The sequence below is a fragment of the Tamandua tetradactyla genome, chromosome 23 (assembly GCF_023851605.1).
Source record: "Tamandua tetradactyla isolate mTamTet1 chromosome 23, mTamTet1.pri, whole genome shotgun sequence".
Lineage (NCBI taxonomy): Eukaryota > Metazoa > Chordata > Mammalia > Pilosa > Myrmecophagidae > Tamandua > Tamandua tetradactyla.
The window spans coordinates 8,712,457-8,735,602 of record NC_135349.1 but is presented as its reverse complement, the minus strand read 5'-3'; the positions used below and the strand labels follow the sequence as shown (position 1 = coordinate 8,735,602).

General features: G+C 57.6%; 2 protein-coding genes and 1 long non-coding RNA gene across 8 annotated transcripts; 1 reads left to right on the top strand and 2 right to left on the bottom strand.

The window, feature by feature from the left end:
• The first annotated feature begins 122 nt into the window (after positions 1-122).
• On the top strand, positions 123-15,678 carry TFR2 (transferrin receptor 2). 2 transcript variants are annotated; one of them, XM_077140806.1, is made up of 19 exons: positions 123-181; positions 1,301-1,369; positions 1,633-1,876; positions 1,975-2,161; positions 7,110-7,250; positions 7,394-7,493; positions 7,607-7,729; positions 8,108-8,224; positions 8,357-8,496; positions 8,891-9,054; positions 9,834-9,953; positions 10,282-10,364; positions 10,451-10,514; positions 10,605-10,672; positions 10,770-10,846; positions 10,961-11,045; positions 11,133-11,360; positions 11,654-11,794; positions 15,087-15,678. In XM_077140806.1, the coding sequence occupies exons 2-19, from the start codon at positions 1,337-1,339 to the stop codon at positions 15,330-15,332; spliced, it is 2,361 nt and encodes a 786-aa protein (XP_076996921.1). In that variant the 5' UTR covers positions 123-181; positions 1,301-1,336; the 3' UTR covers positions 15,333-15,678. The 2 variants fall into 2 exon arrangements, with proteins under 2 accessions (XP_076996921.1, XP_076996922.1); XM_077140807.1 differs by lacking the exon at positions 123-181 and adding an exon at positions 188-295.
• On the bottom strand, positions 12,148-15,549 carry LOC143667051 (uncharacterized). The gene is made up of 3 exons (XR_013167831.1): positions 15,266-15,549; positions 12,437-12,536; positions 12,148-12,326 (listed from the first exon to the last, which is right to left on the bottom strand). It is a non-coding gene; the product is annotated as an uncharacterized LOC143667051 (long non-coding RNA).
• A 4,187-nt stretch (positions 15,679-19,865) lies between the features above and the next one.
• MOSPD3 (motile sperm domain containing 3) lies at positions 19,866-22,364 on the bottom strand. Of its 5 annotated transcripts, none has more exons than XM_077140800.1 (6): positions 22,232-22,364; positions 21,587-21,845; positions 21,301-21,376; positions 20,881-21,110; positions 20,185-20,363; positions 19,866-20,080 (listed from the first exon to the last, which is right to left on the bottom strand). In XM_077140800.1, the coding sequence occupies exons 2-6, from the start codon at positions 21,780-21,782 to the stop codon at positions 19,886-19,888; spliced, it is 876 nt and encodes a 291-aa protein (XP_076996915.1). In that variant the 5' UTR covers positions 21,783-21,845; positions 22,232-22,364; the 3' UTR covers positions 19,866-19,885. The 5 variants fall into 5 exon arrangements, with proteins under 5 accessions (XP_076996915.1, XP_076996919.1, XP_076996918.1 ...); XM_077140804.1 differs by having other exon boundaries at positions 20,185-20,349; positions 22,232-22,363; XM_077140803.1 differs by having other exon boundaries at positions 20,185-20,260; positions 22,232-22,363.
• Between the last annotated feature and the right edge of the window lie 782 nt (positions 22,365-23,146).

Genomic DNA, 23,146 nt, shown 5'->3' with positions numbered 1-23,146 from the left:
TGGGGACCCGGCAGAGCGAGCCGGGAGAGCAGGGGGCTGCGGGAGAGGGGACCGGGAGCCGGGGCGGGGCCGTGGGAAGGCCAGCCCCCAGGGGGCGGGGATTCCCGGTGGGCGGGGCCTCGGCGCCGGGGTCTGGGCTCCCAAGAGGCCTCGCCCACGCGCCCCGGGACCCGCGGCTCAGGTGAGCGGCGCGGATCTTCTGTCTTCCTCCCCGGGCTCCCGGCGGGGACTGAGATGGGGAGGGGACTGGGAGGGTCGGTGTGTCCCGGAACGCAGAACTTCTCTCCGGACCTTGGTAGGAGCTGAGGTCTCCCAGGGGAGATCCCCAAGGGGCCCCTGAACCCTTCTACTCCAGAGCTGCTTGTCCTGGGGTCTCGGGCCGGGCTCGGGGACCTGCGCCCCCTGCCCGAAGTTGTAGGTAAAACTTAGTGGTCTGGGCCGGTGATGGGTTTCTGGGATGAGTCTATGCCCTTACATCAGGCTTCTCAGAGGGTCCGAGAGCCCCGGGAGGCAGGAAGCGGGGTGATCCAAGTCCTTTGATCTCCCAAGAGGAGCCGGTGCCCAGGGACGACCGTGACTGGTCCAGGGTCTCCTGGCTCTGCCCACACACCGGCCAGGCCCCTTCCACCTCTCCTCGCGGGCTCTGACCCACAAATCCCCGACTGCAGGAACACCCCCGCTGGGGGAGCACTGGCTCCCTCCGGTAACCCCTCGCTCGGCAGCCACAGGCAGGGGCCTGGTTCCAATGAGGCCGCTGCCCCCCCTACCCTCCCAGTCACGCCAGGCGGCCCCTTGGCTGAGGACTCCCCGGGGGCGGGCGCTGGGTCAGGAAGCAGGTCGCTCATGGCCACGGGGCCTGGGCACGTGGGGTCTGCAAGCTGGGTGAGGAGGGGGCAGTGGCCTCATGGTGGGCCTTTAGGGGGCCTGGGGGGCTTAGGAAGGGGTCCCCAAGGACCAGGTAGTGGTGGAAACCCGAAAGGGGAGGGGGCTTCCGTATCCCAGCTCTCTCAGGCCATCGGCCCCCTCCCCCACCCCTGACAGGAACAAGGAGGCCAAAGTCCACCCCAAGGGCACAAAATTGATTGTTTTGCAGGGAGGGGGCGGGATGGGGCTGTGGGGGTGAAGCCGGGGAGGGCACAGCTGGGTGAGCTCTGGGCTGGGCTGGGAGGGGGGGCCAGGACTCCACTCCCACCCTCCGGGGTGGGGTAGGGAGGACAGACCTGGGCTCAGGCTGCCTGCCAGGGCTGATAAGGAGCCCTCTCAGGGGCTCCCACAAACGGTTTACCATGGGGGGGGGTAGGGGGACAGTCTGCAGGGCTCAGGAGGGGGTACGAGCATGGAGCGCCTTTGGGGTTCACTCCGGAGAGCGGTAAGATCGAAAGTGGGGCTGGGGGACCCCATGGCTCTTCTCTCCAGGTCCCTCTCCCTCCACCCTGAAAAAAAAACCCAAGACGGGCCCCTCCCCTTCGCACCTCCCGGCCCCTTCCCGTCAGCCTGCCTCTCAGGGTCTCCTTCCTGTCTTGTAGCTGTTCGGTACCCCAAAACCACCAGCCCAATTGTGGCCGGGTCCCACCCCACCCTACAGACCTCTTCCCCCAGTCTCATGCCCACCCCCCACCCCACCCCCCACAGCAAGGGCTGGCCCCACGACCCTCCCAGACCATCTACAAGCGAGTGGAAGGCTCCCAGCAGGGGCCCCTGGAGGGCGACAACGACGGGGAGGTGGGGCCCGAGCTGCAGCCCCAGTTCATGGAGCTCAGGGGCCCCGAGCCCCGGGGCTCTAGACCAGGGCAGCAAGGCCTGGGATCCTGGGCAGCAGCAGGACAAAGGGCCGCCCCCTACCTGGTCCTGATGGCCCTGCTGATCTTCACCGGGGGTAAGGCCAGCCTCCCACCCTGTGACGGGGCCCGGGCTGGGGGAGATGGGCTGGCACCGGAAGGGACACAAGAATCACCCCAGCTTGCTACCTGCCAGCTTTTCTTCTGGGATACGTGGCCTTCCGAGGGTCCTGCCAGGCATGCGGGGATGCCGTGTTGGTGGTCGGCGAGGACGTCAGCTATGAGCCGGGCCCCGACCCCCACCAGGGCCTCCTGTATTGGAGCGATCTCCAGGCCATGTTCCTGCGGCTCCTGGGGGAGGGGCACCTGGAGGACACCATCAGGTAAGGGGCAGCCTGTTCCCTTCCTTGCCTCAGATGTCCTCCCCTCACCCGCTCAGACACAGCCTCCCTTCTTCCCCATTCAGGACCCTGCTTTCTGGGTCCCCCTTCGGAGCCCTTCCACCTCCCTCCCTGCTCAGGGGTCCCGGGCAGGATGGCGGGCGGGTGTTGGGAGTGGAGAGCAGGGAGGGCAGTTCCAGAGGTGAGAAGGATGCTGGCACAGGTGGGAAGTGAAGGAGCTGACCGTCTGAAGGGGGTCAGGGCACCCAGCATCGAGTCGTGAGGGAGGACAGGCCCAGAGGAGCCTCGCCTGCCACCCCAGGGAGTTTGGATTTTGATCTGTGGCAGTGGGGAAATCTGGGGGCTCTGATGAGAGGTGTTTTAGGGAATCAGAAAACAAGCCAGCAAATGCAGTTGTGGGCACTGATCATCCCTCACCCCAACATTTACAGCCTGGGGGATGCCACCCAGACACAAGCAGGCCTGTGATAAAAAAAATAATAATAATAAAAAGAAGCTTTCTTAGTTTAGAAATATTTTCAAACTTTCAGAACGGTTGCAAAAATTATACAAACCCCATGCAGAGAACACGCCCCCCCAGCCCTCCCAGATAGTCAGATTCACCCACTTTTAATATTTTGCCACTTTTGCTATATCATTCTTTTTGTCTATTTTCTAAACATTTCAGAATAGGTTGTGTGCTCTTTGAACTATCATGCTCCTTGAACACTTAAAATTTCCATGAACATTTCCTGAGAACAAAAATATTCACTTATGTAACCACTTTCAGTACAGTTATCAAGTTCAAGCAATTTTACATTAATATAAAGCTTACAGTTTTTCATATGTCCCATTAATGTGCTTTTGGGCCTTTTCTCCTCCATTCTTCGTTGCATTTAAGTGACATTGTGTCTTTAGTCCCTCTCTTTCTCTAATTGTGGAAACATATATACAACATGACCCCTTCCCATCTTAACCACTCTCATGCATCCCTGGGTTTCTTTTGTCCTGCTACAGAGTCACTAGTCACTGTTCCCTGCTGCAAAGGAGCCGCCCAGATAGATGAGAGGTCAAGCCACAAGCTATAGCCCTCATTTAGTTCAGGAATAGTTTTCTAGAAGTTTCTCCTGGACCTTTTAAGTAGACATCTATATGAAATATAGGTAGTGAAAGATGCGTACCCTCGTTTCTCTTATCTTGCCTGTCTCACTGCATCGGAGAGGACGTGAATAGTAATGGTGATAGCAGCTGTCCTTGGCTATTTCCTGATTTTAGTAGGAATGTTGTATAATATTTTATCATTGAGTATGAACTTGTTCCAGACTCTGCATTATCTGCTTTTTAAAGTCAAATCTAGGAAGTGTCCCTGTATTCCTAGCTGTTCTAGTTTGCTAGCTGCCGGAATGCAATATACCAGAAACGGAATGGCTTCTAAGGGGAATTTAATAAATTGCTAGTTTACAGTTCTAAGGCCGAGAAAATGTCCCAATTAAAGCAAGTCTATAGAAATGTCCAATCTAAGGCATCCAGGGAAAGATACCTTGGTTCAAGAAGGCCGATGATGTTCAGGGTTTCTCTCTCAAGTGAGAAGGCACATGGCGAACACAGTCAGAGTTTCTCTCTCATCTGGAAGGGCACATGGTGAACACAGCATCATCTGCTAGCTTCTTCTCCTGGCTTCCTGTTTCATGAAGCTCCGTGGGAGGCATGTTCCTTCTTCATCTCCAAAGGTCGCTGGCTGGTGGACTCTGCTTCTCGTGGCTATGTCATTCTTCTCTGCTCTCTCTCAATCTCTCATTCTCCAAAATGTTTCCTCTTTTATAGGACTCCAGTAAACCAATCAAGACCCACCCAAATGGGTGGAGACACGTCGTCACCTAATCCAGTTTAAGAACCACTCTTGATTAAATCACATCTCCAGGGAGATGATCTAATTAATTTCAAACATACAGTATTGAATAGAGATTAGAAGAAGCGGCTGCCTTTACAAAATGGGATTAGGATGAAAACATGGCTTTTCTAGGGTACAAACATCATTTCAAACCAGCACACTAGCTTACTGAAGCTTTGATTTTATCTTTATGATCAGAAAGGAGGAATAGGTATGGAATTAAATTTAAAAAATGTTTTTCCAGAATATACTGAGATGAATGTAAGATTTTTTCTTTAATGTTTATGTAGTTTGTATTAATAGGTTTCCTCCCCTTCATGAGATCAATGCTAAGTTTAAAGGATAAGTGTATCATTATCTTTTGATAGACTCTTGGCTCCAACTTGCTGAAAGACCTGAAGTTTATGGCATGACAAATTCAGGTGTAAACTGTTTTGTTTTTTTCTCGAGCAGCACCTGGTAGTCTGAGTATAGCTGGGCAAGTGGATGGCTTGACAGGTCTAGGGGTGAGGCGTGGCATTGTGGGTGTCATCAAAAGACAGAGAGGCAGCAGGTGGAGCAAAGCACAGATGATGTGTCAGCTCCGGGCTGAATAGGGAGGTTACAGAAGCCAGGGAGGAGCTGATAGATGGAAGATAGGAAACTCTGGAGTACTCAACAGGGATGCAAAACAGGTATAGTGAGGGGAAGGGAACCACTCCGAACCTTGAAAGCTCTAATCTCTAATCGGAGAGAGTTGATTTAGAGCCTTTAAGATTTATCTGGAGTCCCTGGAACTTGCCACAGTGCCTGCCGCTGAGTAGGTTGTTCAAAAGTCTTTAACGAAAAAACATTCCAGAGGTGGAATTCTAGGTAATAACAAGAGCGAGGGGGTGGCCAGGGAAATGAGGACCTGGAGGGCGGGGGCCTGTCTGGCACTGATAAGGTCATCCAATCACATATTCAACAAGTATTTTTTGAGCACCTGCTCTGTGGCAGGTACCAGGTGGTAGCGACAAAGCAGAGAACCAAGGAGTCTGGCCCTTGTCCTCAGGGAGCTTTCAGTCTATGCGAGGAATCTGTATTCAACTGTAACTGCATGATCATTCCCAGGATCACTGCTTTGTAGGAAAAGTAAAGGATGTAAGCGATGGCCATAATGGGGGGACCTGATATAGGATAAGGGAAGGCTTCCTGGAGGAAGCGACAAGCTGAGACCCAAAGGATGAGTAGCTTGCCAAGGCAAAGAGCTTTCCCAAATGGGGGAAAGCATTCCAGGTGGGAGAATAGCACATGCCAGGGGTCCAAGGAGGGAAGATTGTGGCGTATTCGAGGGAGTCAAGGATGTCTGTACTGTTGGCGAGGCGGACATGCCAGGCCCTAACGAGTTGCACTGGCTGCATGAACTGTTAGGATTTTATTCTAAATGCAAACAGAGCCATCTAAAGAGTTCTGAGCAAAGGAATACAGTGATCAGATATGGGGAGGGGGACAGGGTTGTTTTTTTAAATGTAAGTTCAAAGAAGGAGCTGATCATTCTCAGACCACAGCCTGCTGTCCGCACTGACCAGGGCAAGGTCCTTCCTGTTTAATTTCCCTCCCTCGACTCCGAACGTGCCTCCCCATCCCCTTCCCCAAAGCATCTCACGCAACGTGCCTGATGTGCACCGTGCAACACGCATGGGGCTTTCCCATATATGCCATGTTTTGCGTGTATATGTTGATTTTAAAAAAACATTACTATTTCTGTAAAATTGCTACAGGTTCATTATTTTCGAATTTAAGCAACGTGGCAGGTGTGCGTGTGCTTACAATTTTGTAATAAAATATCTAAACCATAAAATTTGCCATTGTAACCATCTTTAAAAGGCACAACATGATGGCATTCATTGCATCCCCAATGGTGTGCGACCGTCACCACTCTATTTCCGAAAGGTGTCAGTCACCTCAGACAAACTTGGGTGTGGGTTTCCAATGGCGACAAATTTCACTTTTTCACGTAAGACCACTATGTCGGAACAGCCCATCCGCACTGCAGCGTGCACACCTCGTTCACTGCTTCCTCCACGGTGCTGAGCTGTATTTTACACACCCATTTCACTGGTAATGGGTACCAGGATCAGGGACATTTCCAAAGGAACACACTTGAGCTGCTGTATGGGGGCAGGAGGGAGACTGAGGAAGCCATTTGGTGCATGCCTTGCGAGCGCAGCGAGGGGGGCGGCTTAGACTGGGGTACCCCACCCTCGTGGATTTTGCTGTAATGCGTGGCCTGGCGGCGTGGAGTGGGGGAAGCACAGACCAGAGGCTGACGCCGTCGGGGACCGAGCAGCGACGTGGGGGCACAGGGTGGCAGAGCCCGAGGCGCGGGCTTGGATGGGAATGGTTGGTTTTCCATGTGGAGGAACCGTCGGAAATGGGGAAAGAGGAGCCAGGGGTGCGCCTGCACTCCCCGTCCCAGGTATGAGAAGCTGCTGGCTTTCTCGTCGGAGTCCCCCGGAGAGACTTGGCAGGGCAAGACACAGGAGGGGTGTTCGGTGGTGACGCTGCCGGGGAAGGGAGTGTGTCTGCCCTGGAAAGGGTGCTGAACTGCTGGCAGGGAGCCTGTGCAGGGGCAGGTGGTGGCAGAGGTGACGTGAGGAGCAGGGACGGTTCAGGTGACAAGGAGGCTGGCTGGTGGAGACAACGGAAGATGACAGGGAAGGGCCTTCAATGAGACAAACGATCCCACCTTTCCAGTGAGAGCCTGAGGGTGGCTCTGGTGGAGGGTGGGGGAGAGGGAGCACCTGCTGCCTCGGCCCAGTTAGCACCGGGACAGCAGAGGGGTCAGCACGCCGGGACTGAGCCGAGAGCACCCAGTGGCATGGAGGACAAGACCCCAGGCTACCCTGAAGCCAAAGGGTGCGTGCCCTGGTGGTGATGGGGTCAGCAGGGTCAAGGGAGAACTTCTTTCCAGGCTGAGGCCTCTCCCCCTCCAGCCGCCCCATGGCCTGGGGTGACCCGGATCTCTGGGATCCTGTTCCCCTCCCTGCCTCTCCTCCCTGCACCCAGTGGTCCCCAATCCCGCCTCTTCCTGCTCAGGCAGACCAGCCTCCGGGAGCGGGCGGCCGGCTCGGCGGGGATGGCGGCCCTGGCTCAGGACGTGCGTGCCGCGCTCTCCCGCCAGAAGCTGGACCACGTGTGGGCGGACACGCACTACGTGGGCCTGCAGTTCCCCCACCCGTGAGTGCGGGCGCGGGGCCCACCCGCTCCCAGGGCCCACACCCCGCCCCTAGGGCTCACCCCCCCATCCCGCTCCTGCGGCCCCCCCACCCCCCACCCCCATGCCGCTCCCAGGGTTCACCCCACCCCCACCCCGCTCCCAGGGCTCACCCCAACACCCTGCACTGGGTGGACTCCGGCGAGCAGCTGCCTCTGGAGGACCCCGACGTCTACTGCCCCTACAGCGCCACGGGCAACGCCTCGGTGAGCACCCCTGCCCCGCCTCCAGGCTGAGGACCGTCCCTGGCACTTACCCTGGCACGCAGGTGGTGGCGTGATTGTGTCTCAGTCTCCCCTGCCCCCCACCCCGCCCCCAGGGACAGCTGGTGTACGCCCACTACGGGCGGCCTGAGGACCTGCAGAACCTGCGGGCCAGGGGCGTGGAGCTGGCAGGGCGCCTCCTGCTGGTGCGCGCGGGGATGGTCAGCTTTGCCCAGAAGGTGAGGGCCCCGCCTGGGGGCTGGGGAGGGTGGAGGAACCCGTAGGTCAGGGCAGGTGGGACACATCTCGGATGTGGTCAGGTGGAGAAAGGAAGGAACTAGGCGGATTGGCAGGGAACAAGTCAGGGGAAATCTGGAGGGGTATGGGGCCAGCAATACGGGGTGGCTGCTGGATCCGTGAGGGTTTGAGGGGTGCTAAGGCCTGGCGGGAAGGTGGGGAGACCAGGGCTGGTGCTACTGGGCAGAAGCATCCTCTGGCCAAATGAGATCCACGGGAGCTGATCACAGGGCACTCTGTTTCACTTTTACTCTCCTCTCCTGCCCTTACAATTTTGGGTTTTCTCTGGGAGAAGTCCTGTCGCCATCTCCCTCCCCCAGGTGGCCAGCGCCCAGGACTTTGAGGCCAGTGGGGTACTCATTTACCCTGACCCAGCAGATCACTCCTGGGACACGCACAAGCTGGGCCTGTCCAGCCACCAGGCTGTGTTCGGACACGTGAGTCTGGGGAAATGGGCAGCGTGGGGCGTCGGTCCCCTTGCAGCACCTCCTTGCCTAGGATGGGGCTGCCAGGCTGTGCTATTGGGAGCCCAGACCACAGTTGTGGCAGGGTTAGCCCTCTTTTTACAGGTGCACCTGGGGACCGGGGACCCCTACACGCCTGGCTTCCCTTCCTTCAATCAGACCCAGTTCCCTCCAGTCCAGTCCTCAGGCTTGCCCAGCATCCCAGCACAGCCCATCAGCGCCGACACTGCCTCCCACCTACTGAGGTGAGCCGCGTCTGGGGCCCAGGAGAGGGGGCGGGAGAGCCAGGGAGGTGCAGCCAGCCCATGGGGTACCTCTGGGTGAATTAGAAAAGGCACTCCTTCCTTTGAGCTGCCACAGCCTCTTGCCAGGGCCAGTTTGGTGAGCGGCACTCAGCTGCAGCCACCGCCACCTCACCTCCAATAAGCACCCTTATGCAGGCCACAACCTGCACAGCTGTTCAGGGTGGCCCTGGCTACATTGGCCCCCCTTTCCCTCCCACCCCCAGGCAGGGTGCAGAGGCAACGCTCTGGGGCCAGGAGGGTGGGAGGGAGAGAAAGAGCAGGGAAGGGGATTTGCACTCTTTTCTAGCGCCAGCCTCTCTGCCATGTCCAACCCTTTCTGACTACCCACCTCCAGGAAGCTTGAAGGCCCTGTGGCCCCCCAAGAATGGCAGGGGCGCCTCCCAGGCTCCCCTTATCGCCTGGGCCCTGGGCCTGGCCTGCACCTAGGGGTCAACAACCGCAGGGTCTCCACCCCCATCAGCAACATTTTCGGCTGCATCGAAGGCCACTCGGAGCCAGGTGAGCTGCTTGTGGGAGGGGGCTGCTTTCACAGGTGCGGGCTGGAGGTTGGGCTGGAGCAGGGAGTAGGGGGCCCAGGGAGGGGGCAGCTGGGACTCAGGTAGATGGGACAGCAGGGGTTGGCATCGGCAGGGAGGGAGACTAGCAAGCTGAGGCTGAACTGGGACGATGGGGTGACCATGAAGAGACCTGACAATCCTGAAAAGGGCAGTCTTGCACGGTAGCAAGTTCCTCAGCACTGGAGGGGAGCAAGCACTGATCAGACAGCGCTATAGCAGACTCAAGCATAAGAGCGAGGTTTAATTAGATAAATGGCCCTTCCTGGCATAATCAGAGGTGGATGGCAGTGGGGTGCCTGAGCAGAACTGGTGGTGAGGGTGGCTGTTGAGTGGGGCACCCACAAGTGCCAAGGGCGGGGTGCAAGGAGCCCTGTGTAGAGGCTCGGGATGGGAATGCTGGTGGGAGTCGTGTGTGTGTGTGTGTGTGTGTGTGTGTGTGTGTGTGTGTGTAGGGGGGCGCAGGTATGGGAATGCTGGTGGGAGTCGTGTGTGTGTGTGTGTGTGTGTGTGTGTGTAGGGGCGCAGGTAGCCTGTGGGTGGAGCAGCCATCTCCAGACGGCCCGGGGCAAAAGGGCAGCCGAGTTTGCAGGGCTGGGGTTGCAGGGAGATATGAGGGGCTGTGAGATGGAGATCAGGAGAGGCCCAGGGAGCACCCAGGGGGAAGGAAAAGCCTTTGGGTGCCGCCTGTATGAGGTGGGCCCCAACTGCCCCTTCCCCCAGACCACTACGTTGTCATCGGTGCCCAGAGGGATGCGTGGGGCCCAGGAGCGGCCAAGTCAGCGGTGGGGACGGCCATTCTGCTGGAGCTGGTGCGGACCTTTTCCTCCATGGTGAGCAACGGTGAGCAACGGCCTGGGGCGGGCGGGGGTGGGAGCTGAGGCTGGAGGGCAGCATCATCCCCAGGCCCCAGGCCTGCCTCCTCCCATTCTTGCTCAATGGCCCTGGGCAAGTCACTCCCCCTCCATTTCCTCATCCTCCCCTGGAAGTGATAACGGCAATGGAAGTGAAGATGAAGCAGGAGATTCCGAGCCCTGAGCTGGGCTGCAGGTCTGCCGAGAGGGAAGGAGAGCGCCCAGAGACCCAGGACAGCTGGAGGACGAAAAGAGGCTCTACGCTTCCTCCCCTCCCCCCAGCTGATCCCATCCTCTGTCTCCCCCTTTGTCCCCAGGCTTTCGGCCCCGTAGAAGTCTTCTCTTCGTCAGCTGGGATGGAGGAGACTTCGGGAGCGTGGGCTCCACTGAGTGGCTGGAGGTGACACCTAGGGGTGGTCCTGGGCAGGGGAGGAGGCAGCGGGGAGAGGCATGGGGGGGGTCACACTGTACATCCCCCGCCCATAGGGCTACCTCAGCATCCTGCACCTCAAAGCTGTCGTCTACGTGAGCCTGGACAACGCAGTGCTGGGTGAGTGGCCCGCAGGCCCTGTGCCCACCCCCACCCCCATCCCCAGGGCCAAGCCCTGAGCCTGGCCTCCCTCCCCTCCCCTCTCTTCAGGGAACGACAGGTTCCACGCCAAGACCAGCCCCCTTCTGATCAACCTCATCCACAACATCCTGAAGCAGGCAAGGGCTGGCCCAGGAGTAGGAGGTGCAGGGTGGGGGTGGGGGTGTTAAGCTGGGGGGGGCGGGGCCTTACCAGGGCCCCCCCACCCTGCCCCAGGTGGACTCTCCTAACCGCAGCGGGCAGACCCTCTACGAGCAGGTGGTGTTCACCAACTCCAGCTGGGATGCTGAGGTGTAAGTGGGGGTAGGAGGAGGTGGGGGATGAGAAGGTGGGGGGCGGAGCCGGGGCCCAGGGCGCCCCACAGAGCCCTCCCCACTCCCAACCTGCCCCCCCCCCCCCCCCGCCAGGATCCGGCCCCTGCCCATGGACAGCAGCGCCTATTCCTTCACCGCCTTTGCGGGGGTCCCTGCCGTGGAGTTCTCCTTCACCGAGGTGAGCCTTCCTCTCCCCCGCCCCTGAGCCCCCCGGGCCCTCGGCCGGTGTCCAGCCCCGGGTCCAGCCCCCCGCGCTGTCCCGCAGGACGGCCAGGCGTACCCCTTCCTGCACACCAAGGAGGACACGTACGACAACCTGCACGCGGCGCTGCGGGGCCGCCTGCCCGCCGTGGCCCGCGCCGTGGCCCTGCTCGCCGGGCAGCTCCTCATCCGGCTCAGCCACGACCACCTGCTGCCCCTCGACTTCGCCTGCTACGGGGACGTCGCCCTCAGGCACATGGGCAGCCTCAACGAGTTTGCGGGGGACCTCAAGGTCCAGGATGCCAACCCCGCTCCCCATCTCTGGGGTTGTGGGGTGGGGATGGGGGCGGGGCCCCCCTCTGGTAACCTGGCCCCTTTCCCCCTCCCCCTTCCAGTCACCTGGGGGACCCCAGCCCTGAGCCCACCTCAGCACTTCTCCCCTCCCCCTTCCCCTCCCCCCTCCCCGCTCCCGCCAGGCCCGGGGTCCCCCACCGCTTCGACCCCCAGGCCCCTGGACCCCACAACCTGGGCGGGGAGGCTGGCCAGGCCCCCGCGGCCCGCCCCAGCCCGCGCCTCCGCCCTCAGGCCCGCGGGCTGACCCTCCAGTGGGTGTACTCGGCGCGGGGGGACTACATCCGGGCGGCCGAGAAGCTGCGGAAGGAGATCTACAGCTCGGAGGAGAGCGACGAGCGGCTCATGCGCATGTACAACGTGCGCATCATGCGGGTGAGGCCCGGCCCCGCCTCCCGACCCCGGCCCCGCCCCGCAGCCCCTCCCTCCGCCCCCCCCCCCTCCCGACGGCCGCTCTTCCCCCAGGCTCCTCCCTCTTCCGCGGGCCTGGAGCCCCTCTTCCCCGGCCCTGGCACCGCTGGCCACCTGGTCTCTCCTCTCGCCCCCCCTTCCCCTTTTCTCCCTGAGACTGTCAGGGAAGGGATCCTGCGGGCTGACTGGACAACAGTAGCTCTCACCCGGCCAACGTGTGGCGGAGCTGGGACGAGGCCCTTCCCTCCACCCCCCCCCACCCCCCCCCCCCGCACAGCCCCCCGCCGCCCTCTGCTTCCCCCCCCCACCGCGGCCCTCTGCTTCCTCCCCGCCCCTCTGGAGAGACAGAGCATGGTACCCAGTGGGCCACAGTACGAGGGACACGAGGTCCTGGCCAAGGAGGTGCAAGGGGCTAAGGAAATTCAGAAAATGGGAGCTCTCTTTCCTCTGGCAGTGAGATGGGTGAAATCCAGAAAGGCTGAGGGGAGGAGGTGTCCTGTGAAAGTTGAACAAGATATTACTCCCTGGCCAATCCCTCCTACTTAGCTTTGAATGCTTTGCAGCCTCGCGGTTCCGTCCCAACTCCAGTTCCAACCATTTCCTTACCCTGTGAACTCAGTCCCTCATGGGATTTGAGCTTTGATCATGGGATTTGAGGTTCCATCATGGGAAAAGGGTTGGTAGGGACTTGGGTGTGGAAGAAGATCTACAGGGGAAAAGTACAAGCAAGATGTCATCCGTGAGCATGGGGGCACCTCTAAGCACACTTGGGGACCCACAGTGCAAATGTATGCATGGTTTTCTGAGGGAATACGTCTGTCCCTTACAGGTTTGTGTTTTTCCTGCTTGTTCCCCAGCCTGTCTTGCTTAGTATCTCTTATTCCTTCCCTCTTTCTCTTTTTTTCCATTCTCCTTTCTCCTGCTCTCTCTCATTCTCTCTTAGTCTTTTCTTCCTCCCCTCCTTCCTGATCTCTCTTCTCCTCCCCTTCTCTTGGTCCCTCCACTGTGACACCCGTGCACAAGGGACCCTTATGGCTCATTTCTGTTCACAGACCTTGGTTTAACCCCTGCGGTGCCAGACCCCAGGAACACAAAAACACGCCCCCATGCTGCAGTTGCCACCCTCAAAGGGATCAAGGGCGACTTCTATGTGTGAGGTTCAGGGCTCAGACCCGGGGCTGGAGAAGGAAAGACTCAGGATTTTCCGGCAGGGAACCAGGGCTGAGCCAGACCCAGGGAACTTTATGGCTTCAGACCTGGGGGTTGGCAAACTACGACCTGCCGCCTGCTTTTGTAAATACAGTTTGTGTTGCAACACAGCTGTGCTTGTTGGTATACGTGCGGCCTGTGGCTGCTCGGGCCCTGCAGTGGCACGGCTGAACAATCTGCATGGCCCGCAACGCCTGAAATATTGGCATCCCAGCCCCTTACAGAGAAAGTTTGCTGATCCCTGCTTTAGACTGTCTTGGGCTCTGAAGTACAGCAGAATTTGGGTTGGAGCAGAGAAAGGAGGACATTCCAGGGCAGAGCAGAGTCAGGGCGTGGCAGTGAAAGAGGCCCTGCTTTCCCTGGGAGCAGGGTGCATGGAGAGGGATGGCGGTGGGGATGGGGGGGGTGGGGGGAGGGCAGCAGCCGGCTGTCCCTTAGGGCTCACCTGGGGAGCCCTGAACGCTAGGACAAGAAGTTTGCATTTTTTGAGCCGAATAGTGAATGGGGGCAAAGTAGGATTTGGGGAAGGATTTTGGTCAGAGTGTGATGGCCTGAAAGGGGCTGAAGTTAATGAAGCTGGGTTCTGGGTGAGGGTAGGAAACATCAGACTATGTGAGACAAGCGGTCAGAGTGGATGTCCGGGGGAAAGAGAGAATGATCAGAGTAGCTGCCATTAATGGAAGTCTGCTTTGTGCCTTGTGCTTTGCTTCGATTTCTTCCATAGTTTTCCCCAGGCCCTTGAGGTTGCTAGTGTGCTGTATCCACAAGCTGAGGCTCTGTGGGGCCAGGACCTCAGACCCAGTAAGTGGTGGAGGCGAAATTAGAAAGCGGACAGCCAGGACCCCACCTGTGCACACCCCGCCCCCTGGCCTTCGAGGCCGAGACTCTGGAGCCAATCAGAAGGGAACCTGGCGTAGGGTGCAGCTCTTGGAAGAGGTTGGTGCTGACACGTTGTGTGTGAGGTTGTGTCCAGGTGCTCCCCTGCCCCCGTGGGCAGGATTCCAGGGCATCATGTGTTCCCCAGGGGTCCTGGTTGAAGCCGGGGCGTGGGTGAGGTCTGTAACTGAAGGGTGGAGGCACTGAAATCTCCCAGGTGCCTTAGAGAGAAGGGCAGGGGCATTCTGAGGCTCCCACTCCCCTGGTGTGGCCCCCAGGCAACGGGGATTTAAAAACTGTCCGCAGGTGCTTCTAATATGCAGCCAGGGTTGAAAGCCCCTGGAGTGCAGGTAAAGGGCAGGGCACAGGGTGGGGGTGGAGCCTTGACCTCAGCCTACAGGTGGAGGCAGGAGGAACGGGAAAGGCTGGCACAAAACCGGGAGGAGAAATGGGCCAGCAGCGAGGCCACCTCAGGAACAATGGCCCAGCCTCCGGGCCTGGGGGGAGGGCGGGCACCGGGGTGGCCTGGTCACCCCCGGCTCTGGGCGCGGGGACGCGACGAGGTGGGGCCGGATGGCAGGCGAGGGGAGGGCTGGCGTGCAGAAGAGAAGCAGCGGGACGAGAGGCTGTTCTCGGAGGCACTTGGCAGGGAAGCGAATGGGTGAGGGAGGGAGACTGGGGAGACCCGGACGAGGTTTGGAGGCTCGGGAGAGAGAAAGGGATGGAACCTAAATGCAGCCGGGGGTGTGTGGGGGGCGTCACCGGCTACTCGGCAACTGGTGACGTCACGAGATGCCGCTCCCTGATTGGGTAGCCCGAGGGAGCTGGGGTTTGAGGAAGTGGCTCAGTATTTACCTATCCGTTCATCTACTTGTCCAGCTGTTTGTCTATCTGTCCATCCATCTATCTACTTATCTACCTATCATCACCTCCCCTTGCTTCCAATTTACACTCTAGACTCGACAAGCAACGTCTTTCCCTTCCCTCCCTCCTTCCCCCCACCTCTGGCAACCTCTAATGTAAATATTTATTATTAGGCGCCTACTAGATGCCAGGCTTGGTTCGGATTCACTGGCCGCCAGGGGCCAGTGAGGGGGAGGCGCGGGGAATTGTTCAGCCCTTGGCCCCGGGGTGGGAGCTGCCTCCCGCCCTGACCACCCCCTCGGTGCAGGTGGAGTTCTACTTCCTGTCCCAGTACGTGTCGCCGGCCGACGCCCCGTTCCGCCACATCTTCCTGGGCCGCGGGGACCACACCCTGGGCGCTCTGCTCGACCACCTGCGGCTGCTGCGCGCAGACGGCGCCGACAGCTTCCAGGAGAGCCGCTTCCGGCGCCAGCTGGCCCTGCTCACCTGGACGCTGCAGGGGGCCGCCAACGCGCTCGGTGGCGACGTCTGGAACATCGACAACAACTTCTGAGGCCCCCGGGGGGCCCCCCGTGCGCCCAGACCCGCTGCCCGAGGGCGTCTCCTCTCCGCGAGCGATTTCAGGGCGTTGGAGGCGCCAGGCCCCGGACCCTGGCGGACAGGCACCCACATGGCCCTGGCCCTGCCCAGGTGGTGGGTGCACGGGGTCTACCACCCGCGGCTCGTGCTGTCAGCTCACCGGAGAGCGACAGCCGGCTGGGTCACAGCACCTTCCGTCCCCAGAGGCAGGGCCTCCGCAGCGTGAGACCACCCCCCTGGGGGCGGGGAGAGAGCGCTGGGACCTTGGCCTATGGCCACCAGGTGGTCTGTGGGGTTTGCACTTCAATAAACCATCTGCCACATGCGTTGTCTGTAAGCACTTTTAGGCTGCCCCCTCCTCACACCCAGCCCCACCCAGACACTCCCCCCCCCCCCCAGACCCAGGGTGCCGTGGAGCTGGAGGAGCCAGAGGGGGTGCCAATGGGAGCTGTGTCTCCACGGGGGCAACTCCGGGCTGTTCCTGTTACCCAAGAAACAGGAAACCAGCAGAGGAAATAAAAAAGGCTCATCCTCCAAAGACCCCCATGGGGGTGTGGGGGGCAGGGGCCTGGCCTCTATGAGAGCCACCTTATCTTGGGACCAGGGTTGCAAGGCCCAGAGTAAAGTGAAAACACAGGGCCCCTTCTTGGGGAAAAAAACAAAACAAGGAAGAAACTTTATTTCATCCACAGTCTCTCCCCCATCATAATATTTTTTAATTATTATGGTACTTATATGACCTGGTACTCAGAATGCCAGTGCCTGAGGCCGACCCTCCCCGGGCCCACTGGGGGAGGAGGGCGGCAGCTGTTGCTCAGGAAGGGGGTGTGCAGCTAAGAGAGCAGGAACGCCCACCCAGGGGACAAAACCCATAAAAAATTTCAAGAAGGCGACTGCAGAATGTTACACCCCAAGCACAGGGCTGTAGGAGGTGGCAATGCAGGCATACCTGTCCAGCTGCCCCAGGGTCCGATTTGGCCCATGTTTGTCCTGTGAGGGTGGAGACCATGAGGTGTAAACCACAAGTGCTGCTGGCATGCCCTGCCTTTAACCTGGTCTCCAGAAGCTGCTGCCCTGGCTGTCACTTCTAGAACCCTAGGGCCCATCTCAGGCTCCCACTCCTTTCTGCTCCCCAGAGAGGGAGGTTGCAGCCAGCTCCTCGGGGCCCTGGGAAGTAAAGGTCTTTTGGTCTAAGGCTTGGGAGGCCCCAGCCCCTTGGCTCCAGGATGAGACTTAACTGTCCCTTTTCTGCCCCCGTGCCTGCCTCAGTGGGTTCTCAGGAGCCAGCATTGGCGTCAAGAACCTCAGTGACTATTTGCTTCCCTGATATATGCAAACCAAAACAAGTTGCTCAGCCCTCCTTCAGTCTGTCCATTTACTTCCCGTAGTGGACAGAATGACGGCTGTCCAGAGATGTCCAGGCCCTAGTCCTTGGAACCTGTGAATAAGCTATATGACAAAAGGAACATGGCAGATGTGAAGAAGGATTTAGAGGAGGGGAGATTATCCCGGGTTACTGGAGGTGGGGGTGGAAGATGATCGGAAGGGTCAGATGCAGAGCGGATGTGCCACCAGAAGCAGCAGGAGTCAGAGCAAGATCTGAAGATGCCACCCTGCTGACCATGAAGATGGATGAACGGGCCACAAGCCAAGGGATGCAGGTGGCCTCTAGAAGCCAGAAGATGCAAAGAACCGGATTCAGCCCTGCTGACACCTTGCAAGATTCATTTTGGCCTTCAGACGGCAAGAACTCTAAAGGAATAAGTTTGTGTTCATTTCGGCCACCAGGTTCCGGGTAATTCGTTACTGCAGCAGTGGAAACAAACATATTCCCGTGTCAGCTGCCTCGGCATTGTTTTCTAAAAAAAAAAAAAAAACCATATCTTGAAAAAGAAGTGTGTGGGCAGGCCACGGTGGCTCAGCAGGCAAGAATGCTTGCCTGCCATGTCAGAGGACCCGGGTTCGATTTCCAGTGCCTGCCCATGTAAAAAAAAAAAAAAAAGAAGTGTGCCCCCAAGACAAGAGAACCTCTTTTGTTGCTCAGATGTGGCCTGTCTCTCCAGCCAACACAGCCAGCAGACTCACCACCCTCCCCCTATCTACGTGGGACATGACTACCAGGGGTGTGGATCTTCTGGCAGCGTGGGACAGAAATTCCATAATGAGCTGAGATTCAGCATCAAGGGATTGAGAAAAACTCTAGAATGAGCTGAGACCCAGCATCAAAGGATTGAGAAAACCTCGACCAAAAGGGAGAAGAGTGAAATGAGACAAAGTGTCAATGGCTGAGAGATTCCAAACAGAGTTGAGAAGTTATCCTGGAGGTTATTCTTATGCATTAAGTAGATATCACCTTGTTATCCAAGATGTAATGGAGAGGCTGGAAGGAACTGCCTGAAAATGTAGAGCTGTGTTCCAGTAGCCATGTTTCTTGATGATGATTGTATAATGATATAGCATTCACAATGTGACTGTGACTATGAAAACCTTGTGTCTGATGCTCCTTTTATCTACCTTGTCAACAGATGAGAGGAACATATGGAATAAAAATAAATAATACGGGGAACAAATGTTAAAATAGATTTAGTTTGAAATGCTAGTGATCAATGAAAGGGATCAGTAAGGGGTATGGCCTGTAAAAAATTTTTTTTTTCTGTAAAAAAAAAAAAGAAGTGTGTGTCCCAAACCCCTCCCTTCTGTATGGCTGCCTCTTCACAGCAGGGTTTCACAAAGCCTTCCTCATCCCACAGGCAAGAAGAACTTCTCCCAGCAGATACTAGCAGGGACGTTAATCTGTGCAATTCCTCAAATGCACCTTGGGGACCTGGGCACAGACAGCCCTGTTTAAATGGCTGCAGTCCATACATATGGCACCGGGGAGAGGGCTTTGCTGGGCCGTGGTGAGTCAAGTCCTAGACTTGGACTGCAGACCCACCCCTCTGCAGCTTCCTGGGGCCACACCCTGCTGCTGAGGGGAGTCCTGGGTGTCAGACAAGACCCCTGGGCTAGTGAGACAGGTCCCCAGGCCCCCAAATAAGAGCTGGAACAACTGCTAACCTTCCACGGGCATAACAGACCGGGCCTGACTTAAAATTATCTTGTTTGATGTTTTGTTCCCAGTTGATAGTCTGCCTCATGTCACTGGCTGCCCCTCTTCCTGCCCTCCCCCTTGAACTGCATTTGAGGGAGAGAGGGCGGGTGGGCGGTCTTTTGAGGATCCTATTCTTTTCCCATGTTTTCATGTCCCTCTGCCTGGTGACGGTGGATAATGTCAGGCAATGCCATTTCCCCCCACCTTGGCAGGGACCTTCTGATCCAAGAAGGTTGAAGTCTTTTTAAAGGCGAGACAAATAAACAGAGAAGGTGGGGAGAAGGCAGGAAAGGATTCTGGAGATTGTCAGCATCCAGGCAGCCCTGGTAAGAGGCTCTGATGGCTCAGGGCAGGGATCAGATGGTATTTCTGTTTGTTTCTTTCGAGCTTAGATATGTTGGATTAGAGACAGGAGCCTGATTTAGGCATCTTTAGAATCAATTTGCCCAATCAGCTCCCTCACTTGAGATGTAGAAACTGAATTTCATTCCTGAGGGCATGGGAGAGGACTCCCAAGGATGAGTCTGGCCCTGGCACCGTGGGATCAACAATGCCATCCTGACCAAAAGGGGGAAAACAAGTGTAACAAATAAGGTGTCAGTGGCTGAGAGAGTTCAAATAGAGTCGAGAGGCTAGTCTGGAGGTCACTTACGCAAGCTTCAGTTAGACATTGCTATCTGCCATAACTTGCCAAATTCCAACCAAAACCATTCCAGCCAGTCCTAAAGAACACCTAGGGCATTATGTAAGATTCCACAAAGGTTCCACGCAGTAGGGTGACTTTCCAGAAACCTACAACCTCCAGATGGCTCCTTGGACCAGATAAGCCAGGCAACCCAGTTGGGCCAGCCTCTCCAAATCATCAACTCATTCCATCCCCCTATCCCATATTATCAACAGCCCCTTCCAACATGAAAAAGCTAGAATGGGCATAGCTCAAATACCCCTCAAGAGTGGGAGAAAGATCACATCAAAGGTGATGGTGGAGTTATACAGAGAAGATAGAGTTTAACAAATGAGTTTGATTACTGAATCATTATAGTGATAGTTCTTTTAGTCTCCAGTATCTTACAGTAGACAGAAGTAAAAACCTAAAATTGTGGAATTGCAACCCATACCAATTCTGAAATCTTTTCTATAACTAATTGTGATGGACTTTGAGATTTATTGCTTTTTTTGTATGTATGTCGTATTTCACAATTGAAAAAAAAAAAGAAACCAAAGCTCAGAGAAATTAAATGACTTGTTCAAGCCCGTGTAGCCAGGACAGGAACCCTGGGCTGGGAAATCCTCCCTGGGCCCCTCCACTGCGCTGGATACCTGGGTCCCCCCAGCTGGGAAATAGGAGGAAATGCAGGATGTCTGGGTCCCAAGAAAGAAGTAGGAAGAAAGGGGCACAATCACCCACATTTCTCATTTGACTTTTAAAAATTTATTTAACTTGGAAAATGAGTACAAATCCCTGGGTAGTTTTTTGAGGGGGCTGGGGCCAGGAAGGCAGAAGAAGGGAATGGGGGGTATTGAGGCCAGGTGTGAGTGTCACAGTGGCTGTCTCCAATCCCTGCCAGGGTGGGGGGCACGGGAGGTGGCACAGGAGGCTCAGGCTCGGAGGAACACCATGGTGAGGAGGCCTGGAGAAGGGGGAGAGGGCGCGAGGTCCTCTCAGCTCTGGTAGCTCCCCGCATCACCACCACCTTTCTCCAGGACCAGGATCCCCAGCCACTGCCATGCTTACCCAAGACATAGGCTGCCACCAGCTTCTGTCCCAGGGAGACGTGGAGGACTTGGGGCAGCTGGCTGCTGAGCTCGTCCTGCAGTGGGAGCAGCAGGAAGGCCACAGAGACAATGCCCGCCAGCGAGAAGAGGAGGAAGGAGCTGGTGGCCAGCTGTGGGTGGGGATCTGGGGAACAAGGCCTGTCAGAAGTCCCAGCCCCGACTCCTGCCCAGCCCAAGCCTGACCTAAGGCCTTCCAGGGCCCACTTCAAATGCTGCAGCCTCTGTCCCCACGGCCACGAGAAAGCCCCTCTCTGCTCCTCCATCAGCATTCTTTTTCTCTCTTCACTCTGCCTTCAGTGCAGTCTGCTGTGTGCCTCGGAGTCAGGCAGGGACCGCTCTCCACCTCCCTTACCCAGCGCTCAGCTTGGTACAACCTAACTGCTCAAGTACGTGCTTCTCGTCAAACTGAATCGAGCTGGCACATGGTAAGAAGTACTGAAGCTAGAGCTAAGAAAGGACTTTTTCTCTAAGGAGAAACGAGAAACTGCAAGAGTCTTTTTCCCTCCTCAACTCACTAGGAGAGTTTCCACCAAAAGGCAAAAGACGAGAAGGCCTCTTTGGCTCTAGCTCTGCTGACCTCTAGGCCAATGCCAGTCCCTCCCTCCCTAAACAACTCAAGGTCCCTCCTTCTCCCCACCGCCGTTCCCCAACTCACTCTCCTGGCAGAGTCCGGCCGTGGGTGGTGGTGTCCAGGCAGGAGGCCTGGGGTGGGCTGCTGGGTCAGGCCGTCCTGGGAGCTCGAGGGGGTAGGCCGGGGCCCTCAGGACCGCGGGGATGTCCTTGCGCCCCACTATGCGGCCCTCGGCCCCCTCCTCAGACAGCTCAATGCGGAAACGGTCCTGGATGTCATAGTGGCTGGGACTGGGGGCCACGTGGCGGATCACACTGGTCCCGAGGTAGGAGAGAGGAAATGAGTGACATGTGATGACCCAAAGAGCCAGCGGGGACCCTTCCCCTCAGGTATGTCGACGGACAGTGGGGAAAGCAGGTGAAGAGGACCTGGGCGCAGGCCTAAGCCAATAGCAAGGTGGCTTCCACCCCTGGCTCCCAAAGGCCTTCCCATCTCCCAACTCACATGTCAATGCAGGACTGAGGCTTCACATATCCTTCTGCGTCAAACACTGTATATTTGGCAGGTGCCGTGCACAGGACTGGGGGATGAAGATATACAGACACCTACTATTGCCTCATAGGTGCCACACAAGTCTTGCCCCTGGAGGGTCACGACAGACCCCCCTGGTCTTTGACCCCAGGGCTGGTTCTGACTCTTCCCTTCATTCCTCCCACGCCTCTGGCCTGTGCGGCCCCCAATGTCCTGTGGCCAGCTCCCAGACCCCTAGCATGCGTGCCCACCCCTTCACCTCGGAAGCGAAGTGCAGCTCCTGTTGGGTTATAGAGGGTCAGCAGCTGTCGAGGCCCGCTCCGCTGGTCCGCCCTGAATACTAGATCCGGGGGAAAGACCAGTACCGGGACAACAAGACCCGTGGGAGGAGGGGCGCCCCGGGACCCCCGCCCCGGACCCACCAGCTCCTGGTCCTGGGGCGCCCCACGGCGCATGCAGGCTCTGGGCGGTCGGACATCCGAGGGCAGAGCTCAGGGGACAGGGCCTGAGGTCTAGAGCTGGAGGGGAGAGAGGCAAAAGGGAACGGGATGAGATTGTGGGCTCCCCAGCCGATGCGGCCGCCGCCTCGGTGCCCCGCTAAAGAGGGGGCCCTGGCAGTCCCAGGCCCCAGCGCCCCAAACGCTTCCCCTCTCCAGCTCTGCCCCAGGTCCCTTCAGGCCCCGCCCCCAAGCCCCACCTAACTGGTCACGCCCACCCCGCTAATCCGGGCCTTCCAGGCCTCCCGCCCTCTCTCTCCGGCCGGACGCGGCCTCATCTGGAGCAGCCCTGTGCGCCTCCTGCTGTCCGGGGGGACCTGCATCTGTGGCTCCGATATCCCCTGAGCTCGGGCCCACGCTCCTTAGTGCTTCGGCCTCCTAACGGCTGCTCGTGGTAGTCGCCTCACCTTTTGGTCAATGGACCTGCCAGTCAGCTTGCGGCCAGATCAAGGGTGCCATCTTCCCGAGAGCCCTTTTCCGCATTTCCGCCGTACGGCTCCTGTCATTGGTCAGGGTGGCCTCGTTTCTGTCGGGAGCGTACGCCGATTGGTGCGCTTAAATATGTAACAGACGGCCCCTCCTGGCGCTATGATTGGCTGGACCCAGTAACGTCAACATTTTACAGGAGGCGTCGGGGCTGGCGCGGGAGAGTCCAGGGTCCAGGGCTGCGAGCTGTACTTTATTCTTTCTCGCGCTCCGGCCGACGGAATCGCGTGGTTTCGCGAGGACGCGCTCGTCCCCGCTTCCATTCGAGCGCCCCGGAAGCCAGTGCGGCTACCGAAGTCTGTTATCTACAGTGGTAGCTGGAGGCTGCTCGCAGGTGGAACTCGGACCTCTGCCGTCTTCGTTTCTTCTCCCGTACAGGCCTGGGAACTCACTTGTATTTGCACGGGGAATTTGGATTTACCAAACTCCGCCCTTTACGTCGTCCCATAGAATTTCCAACAACTTCATTGTTACTCCCCCTTTATAGACTAGGAAATAGCTTTGGAAAGGTGAAAAATCTCACGCCTCCGTCACATATTGGATAAAAGCGAAGCAAAAAGTCGTTGTCACCAGAGACTCTTATCCAAGAGCCCCCCCCCCCCCAAATCCCCCTCCTTCTGTTCCCTTACCATGTTTTATTTTTGTCCATAGCCTTTTTTTATATAGCACTCTTTGTTGTCATATGTTTAATTTTTTATTCCTGCAGTGTGAGAGCTGAGCCAGAGGAACAGGCAAGGACCGAAGGTGCCGCCACAGAGAATCAACATCTCGGAGAGTTTTGACACTCCTCTGGGAACTTTCCAAACTGACATTTCTCACCCTCCAACAGCTGCCTC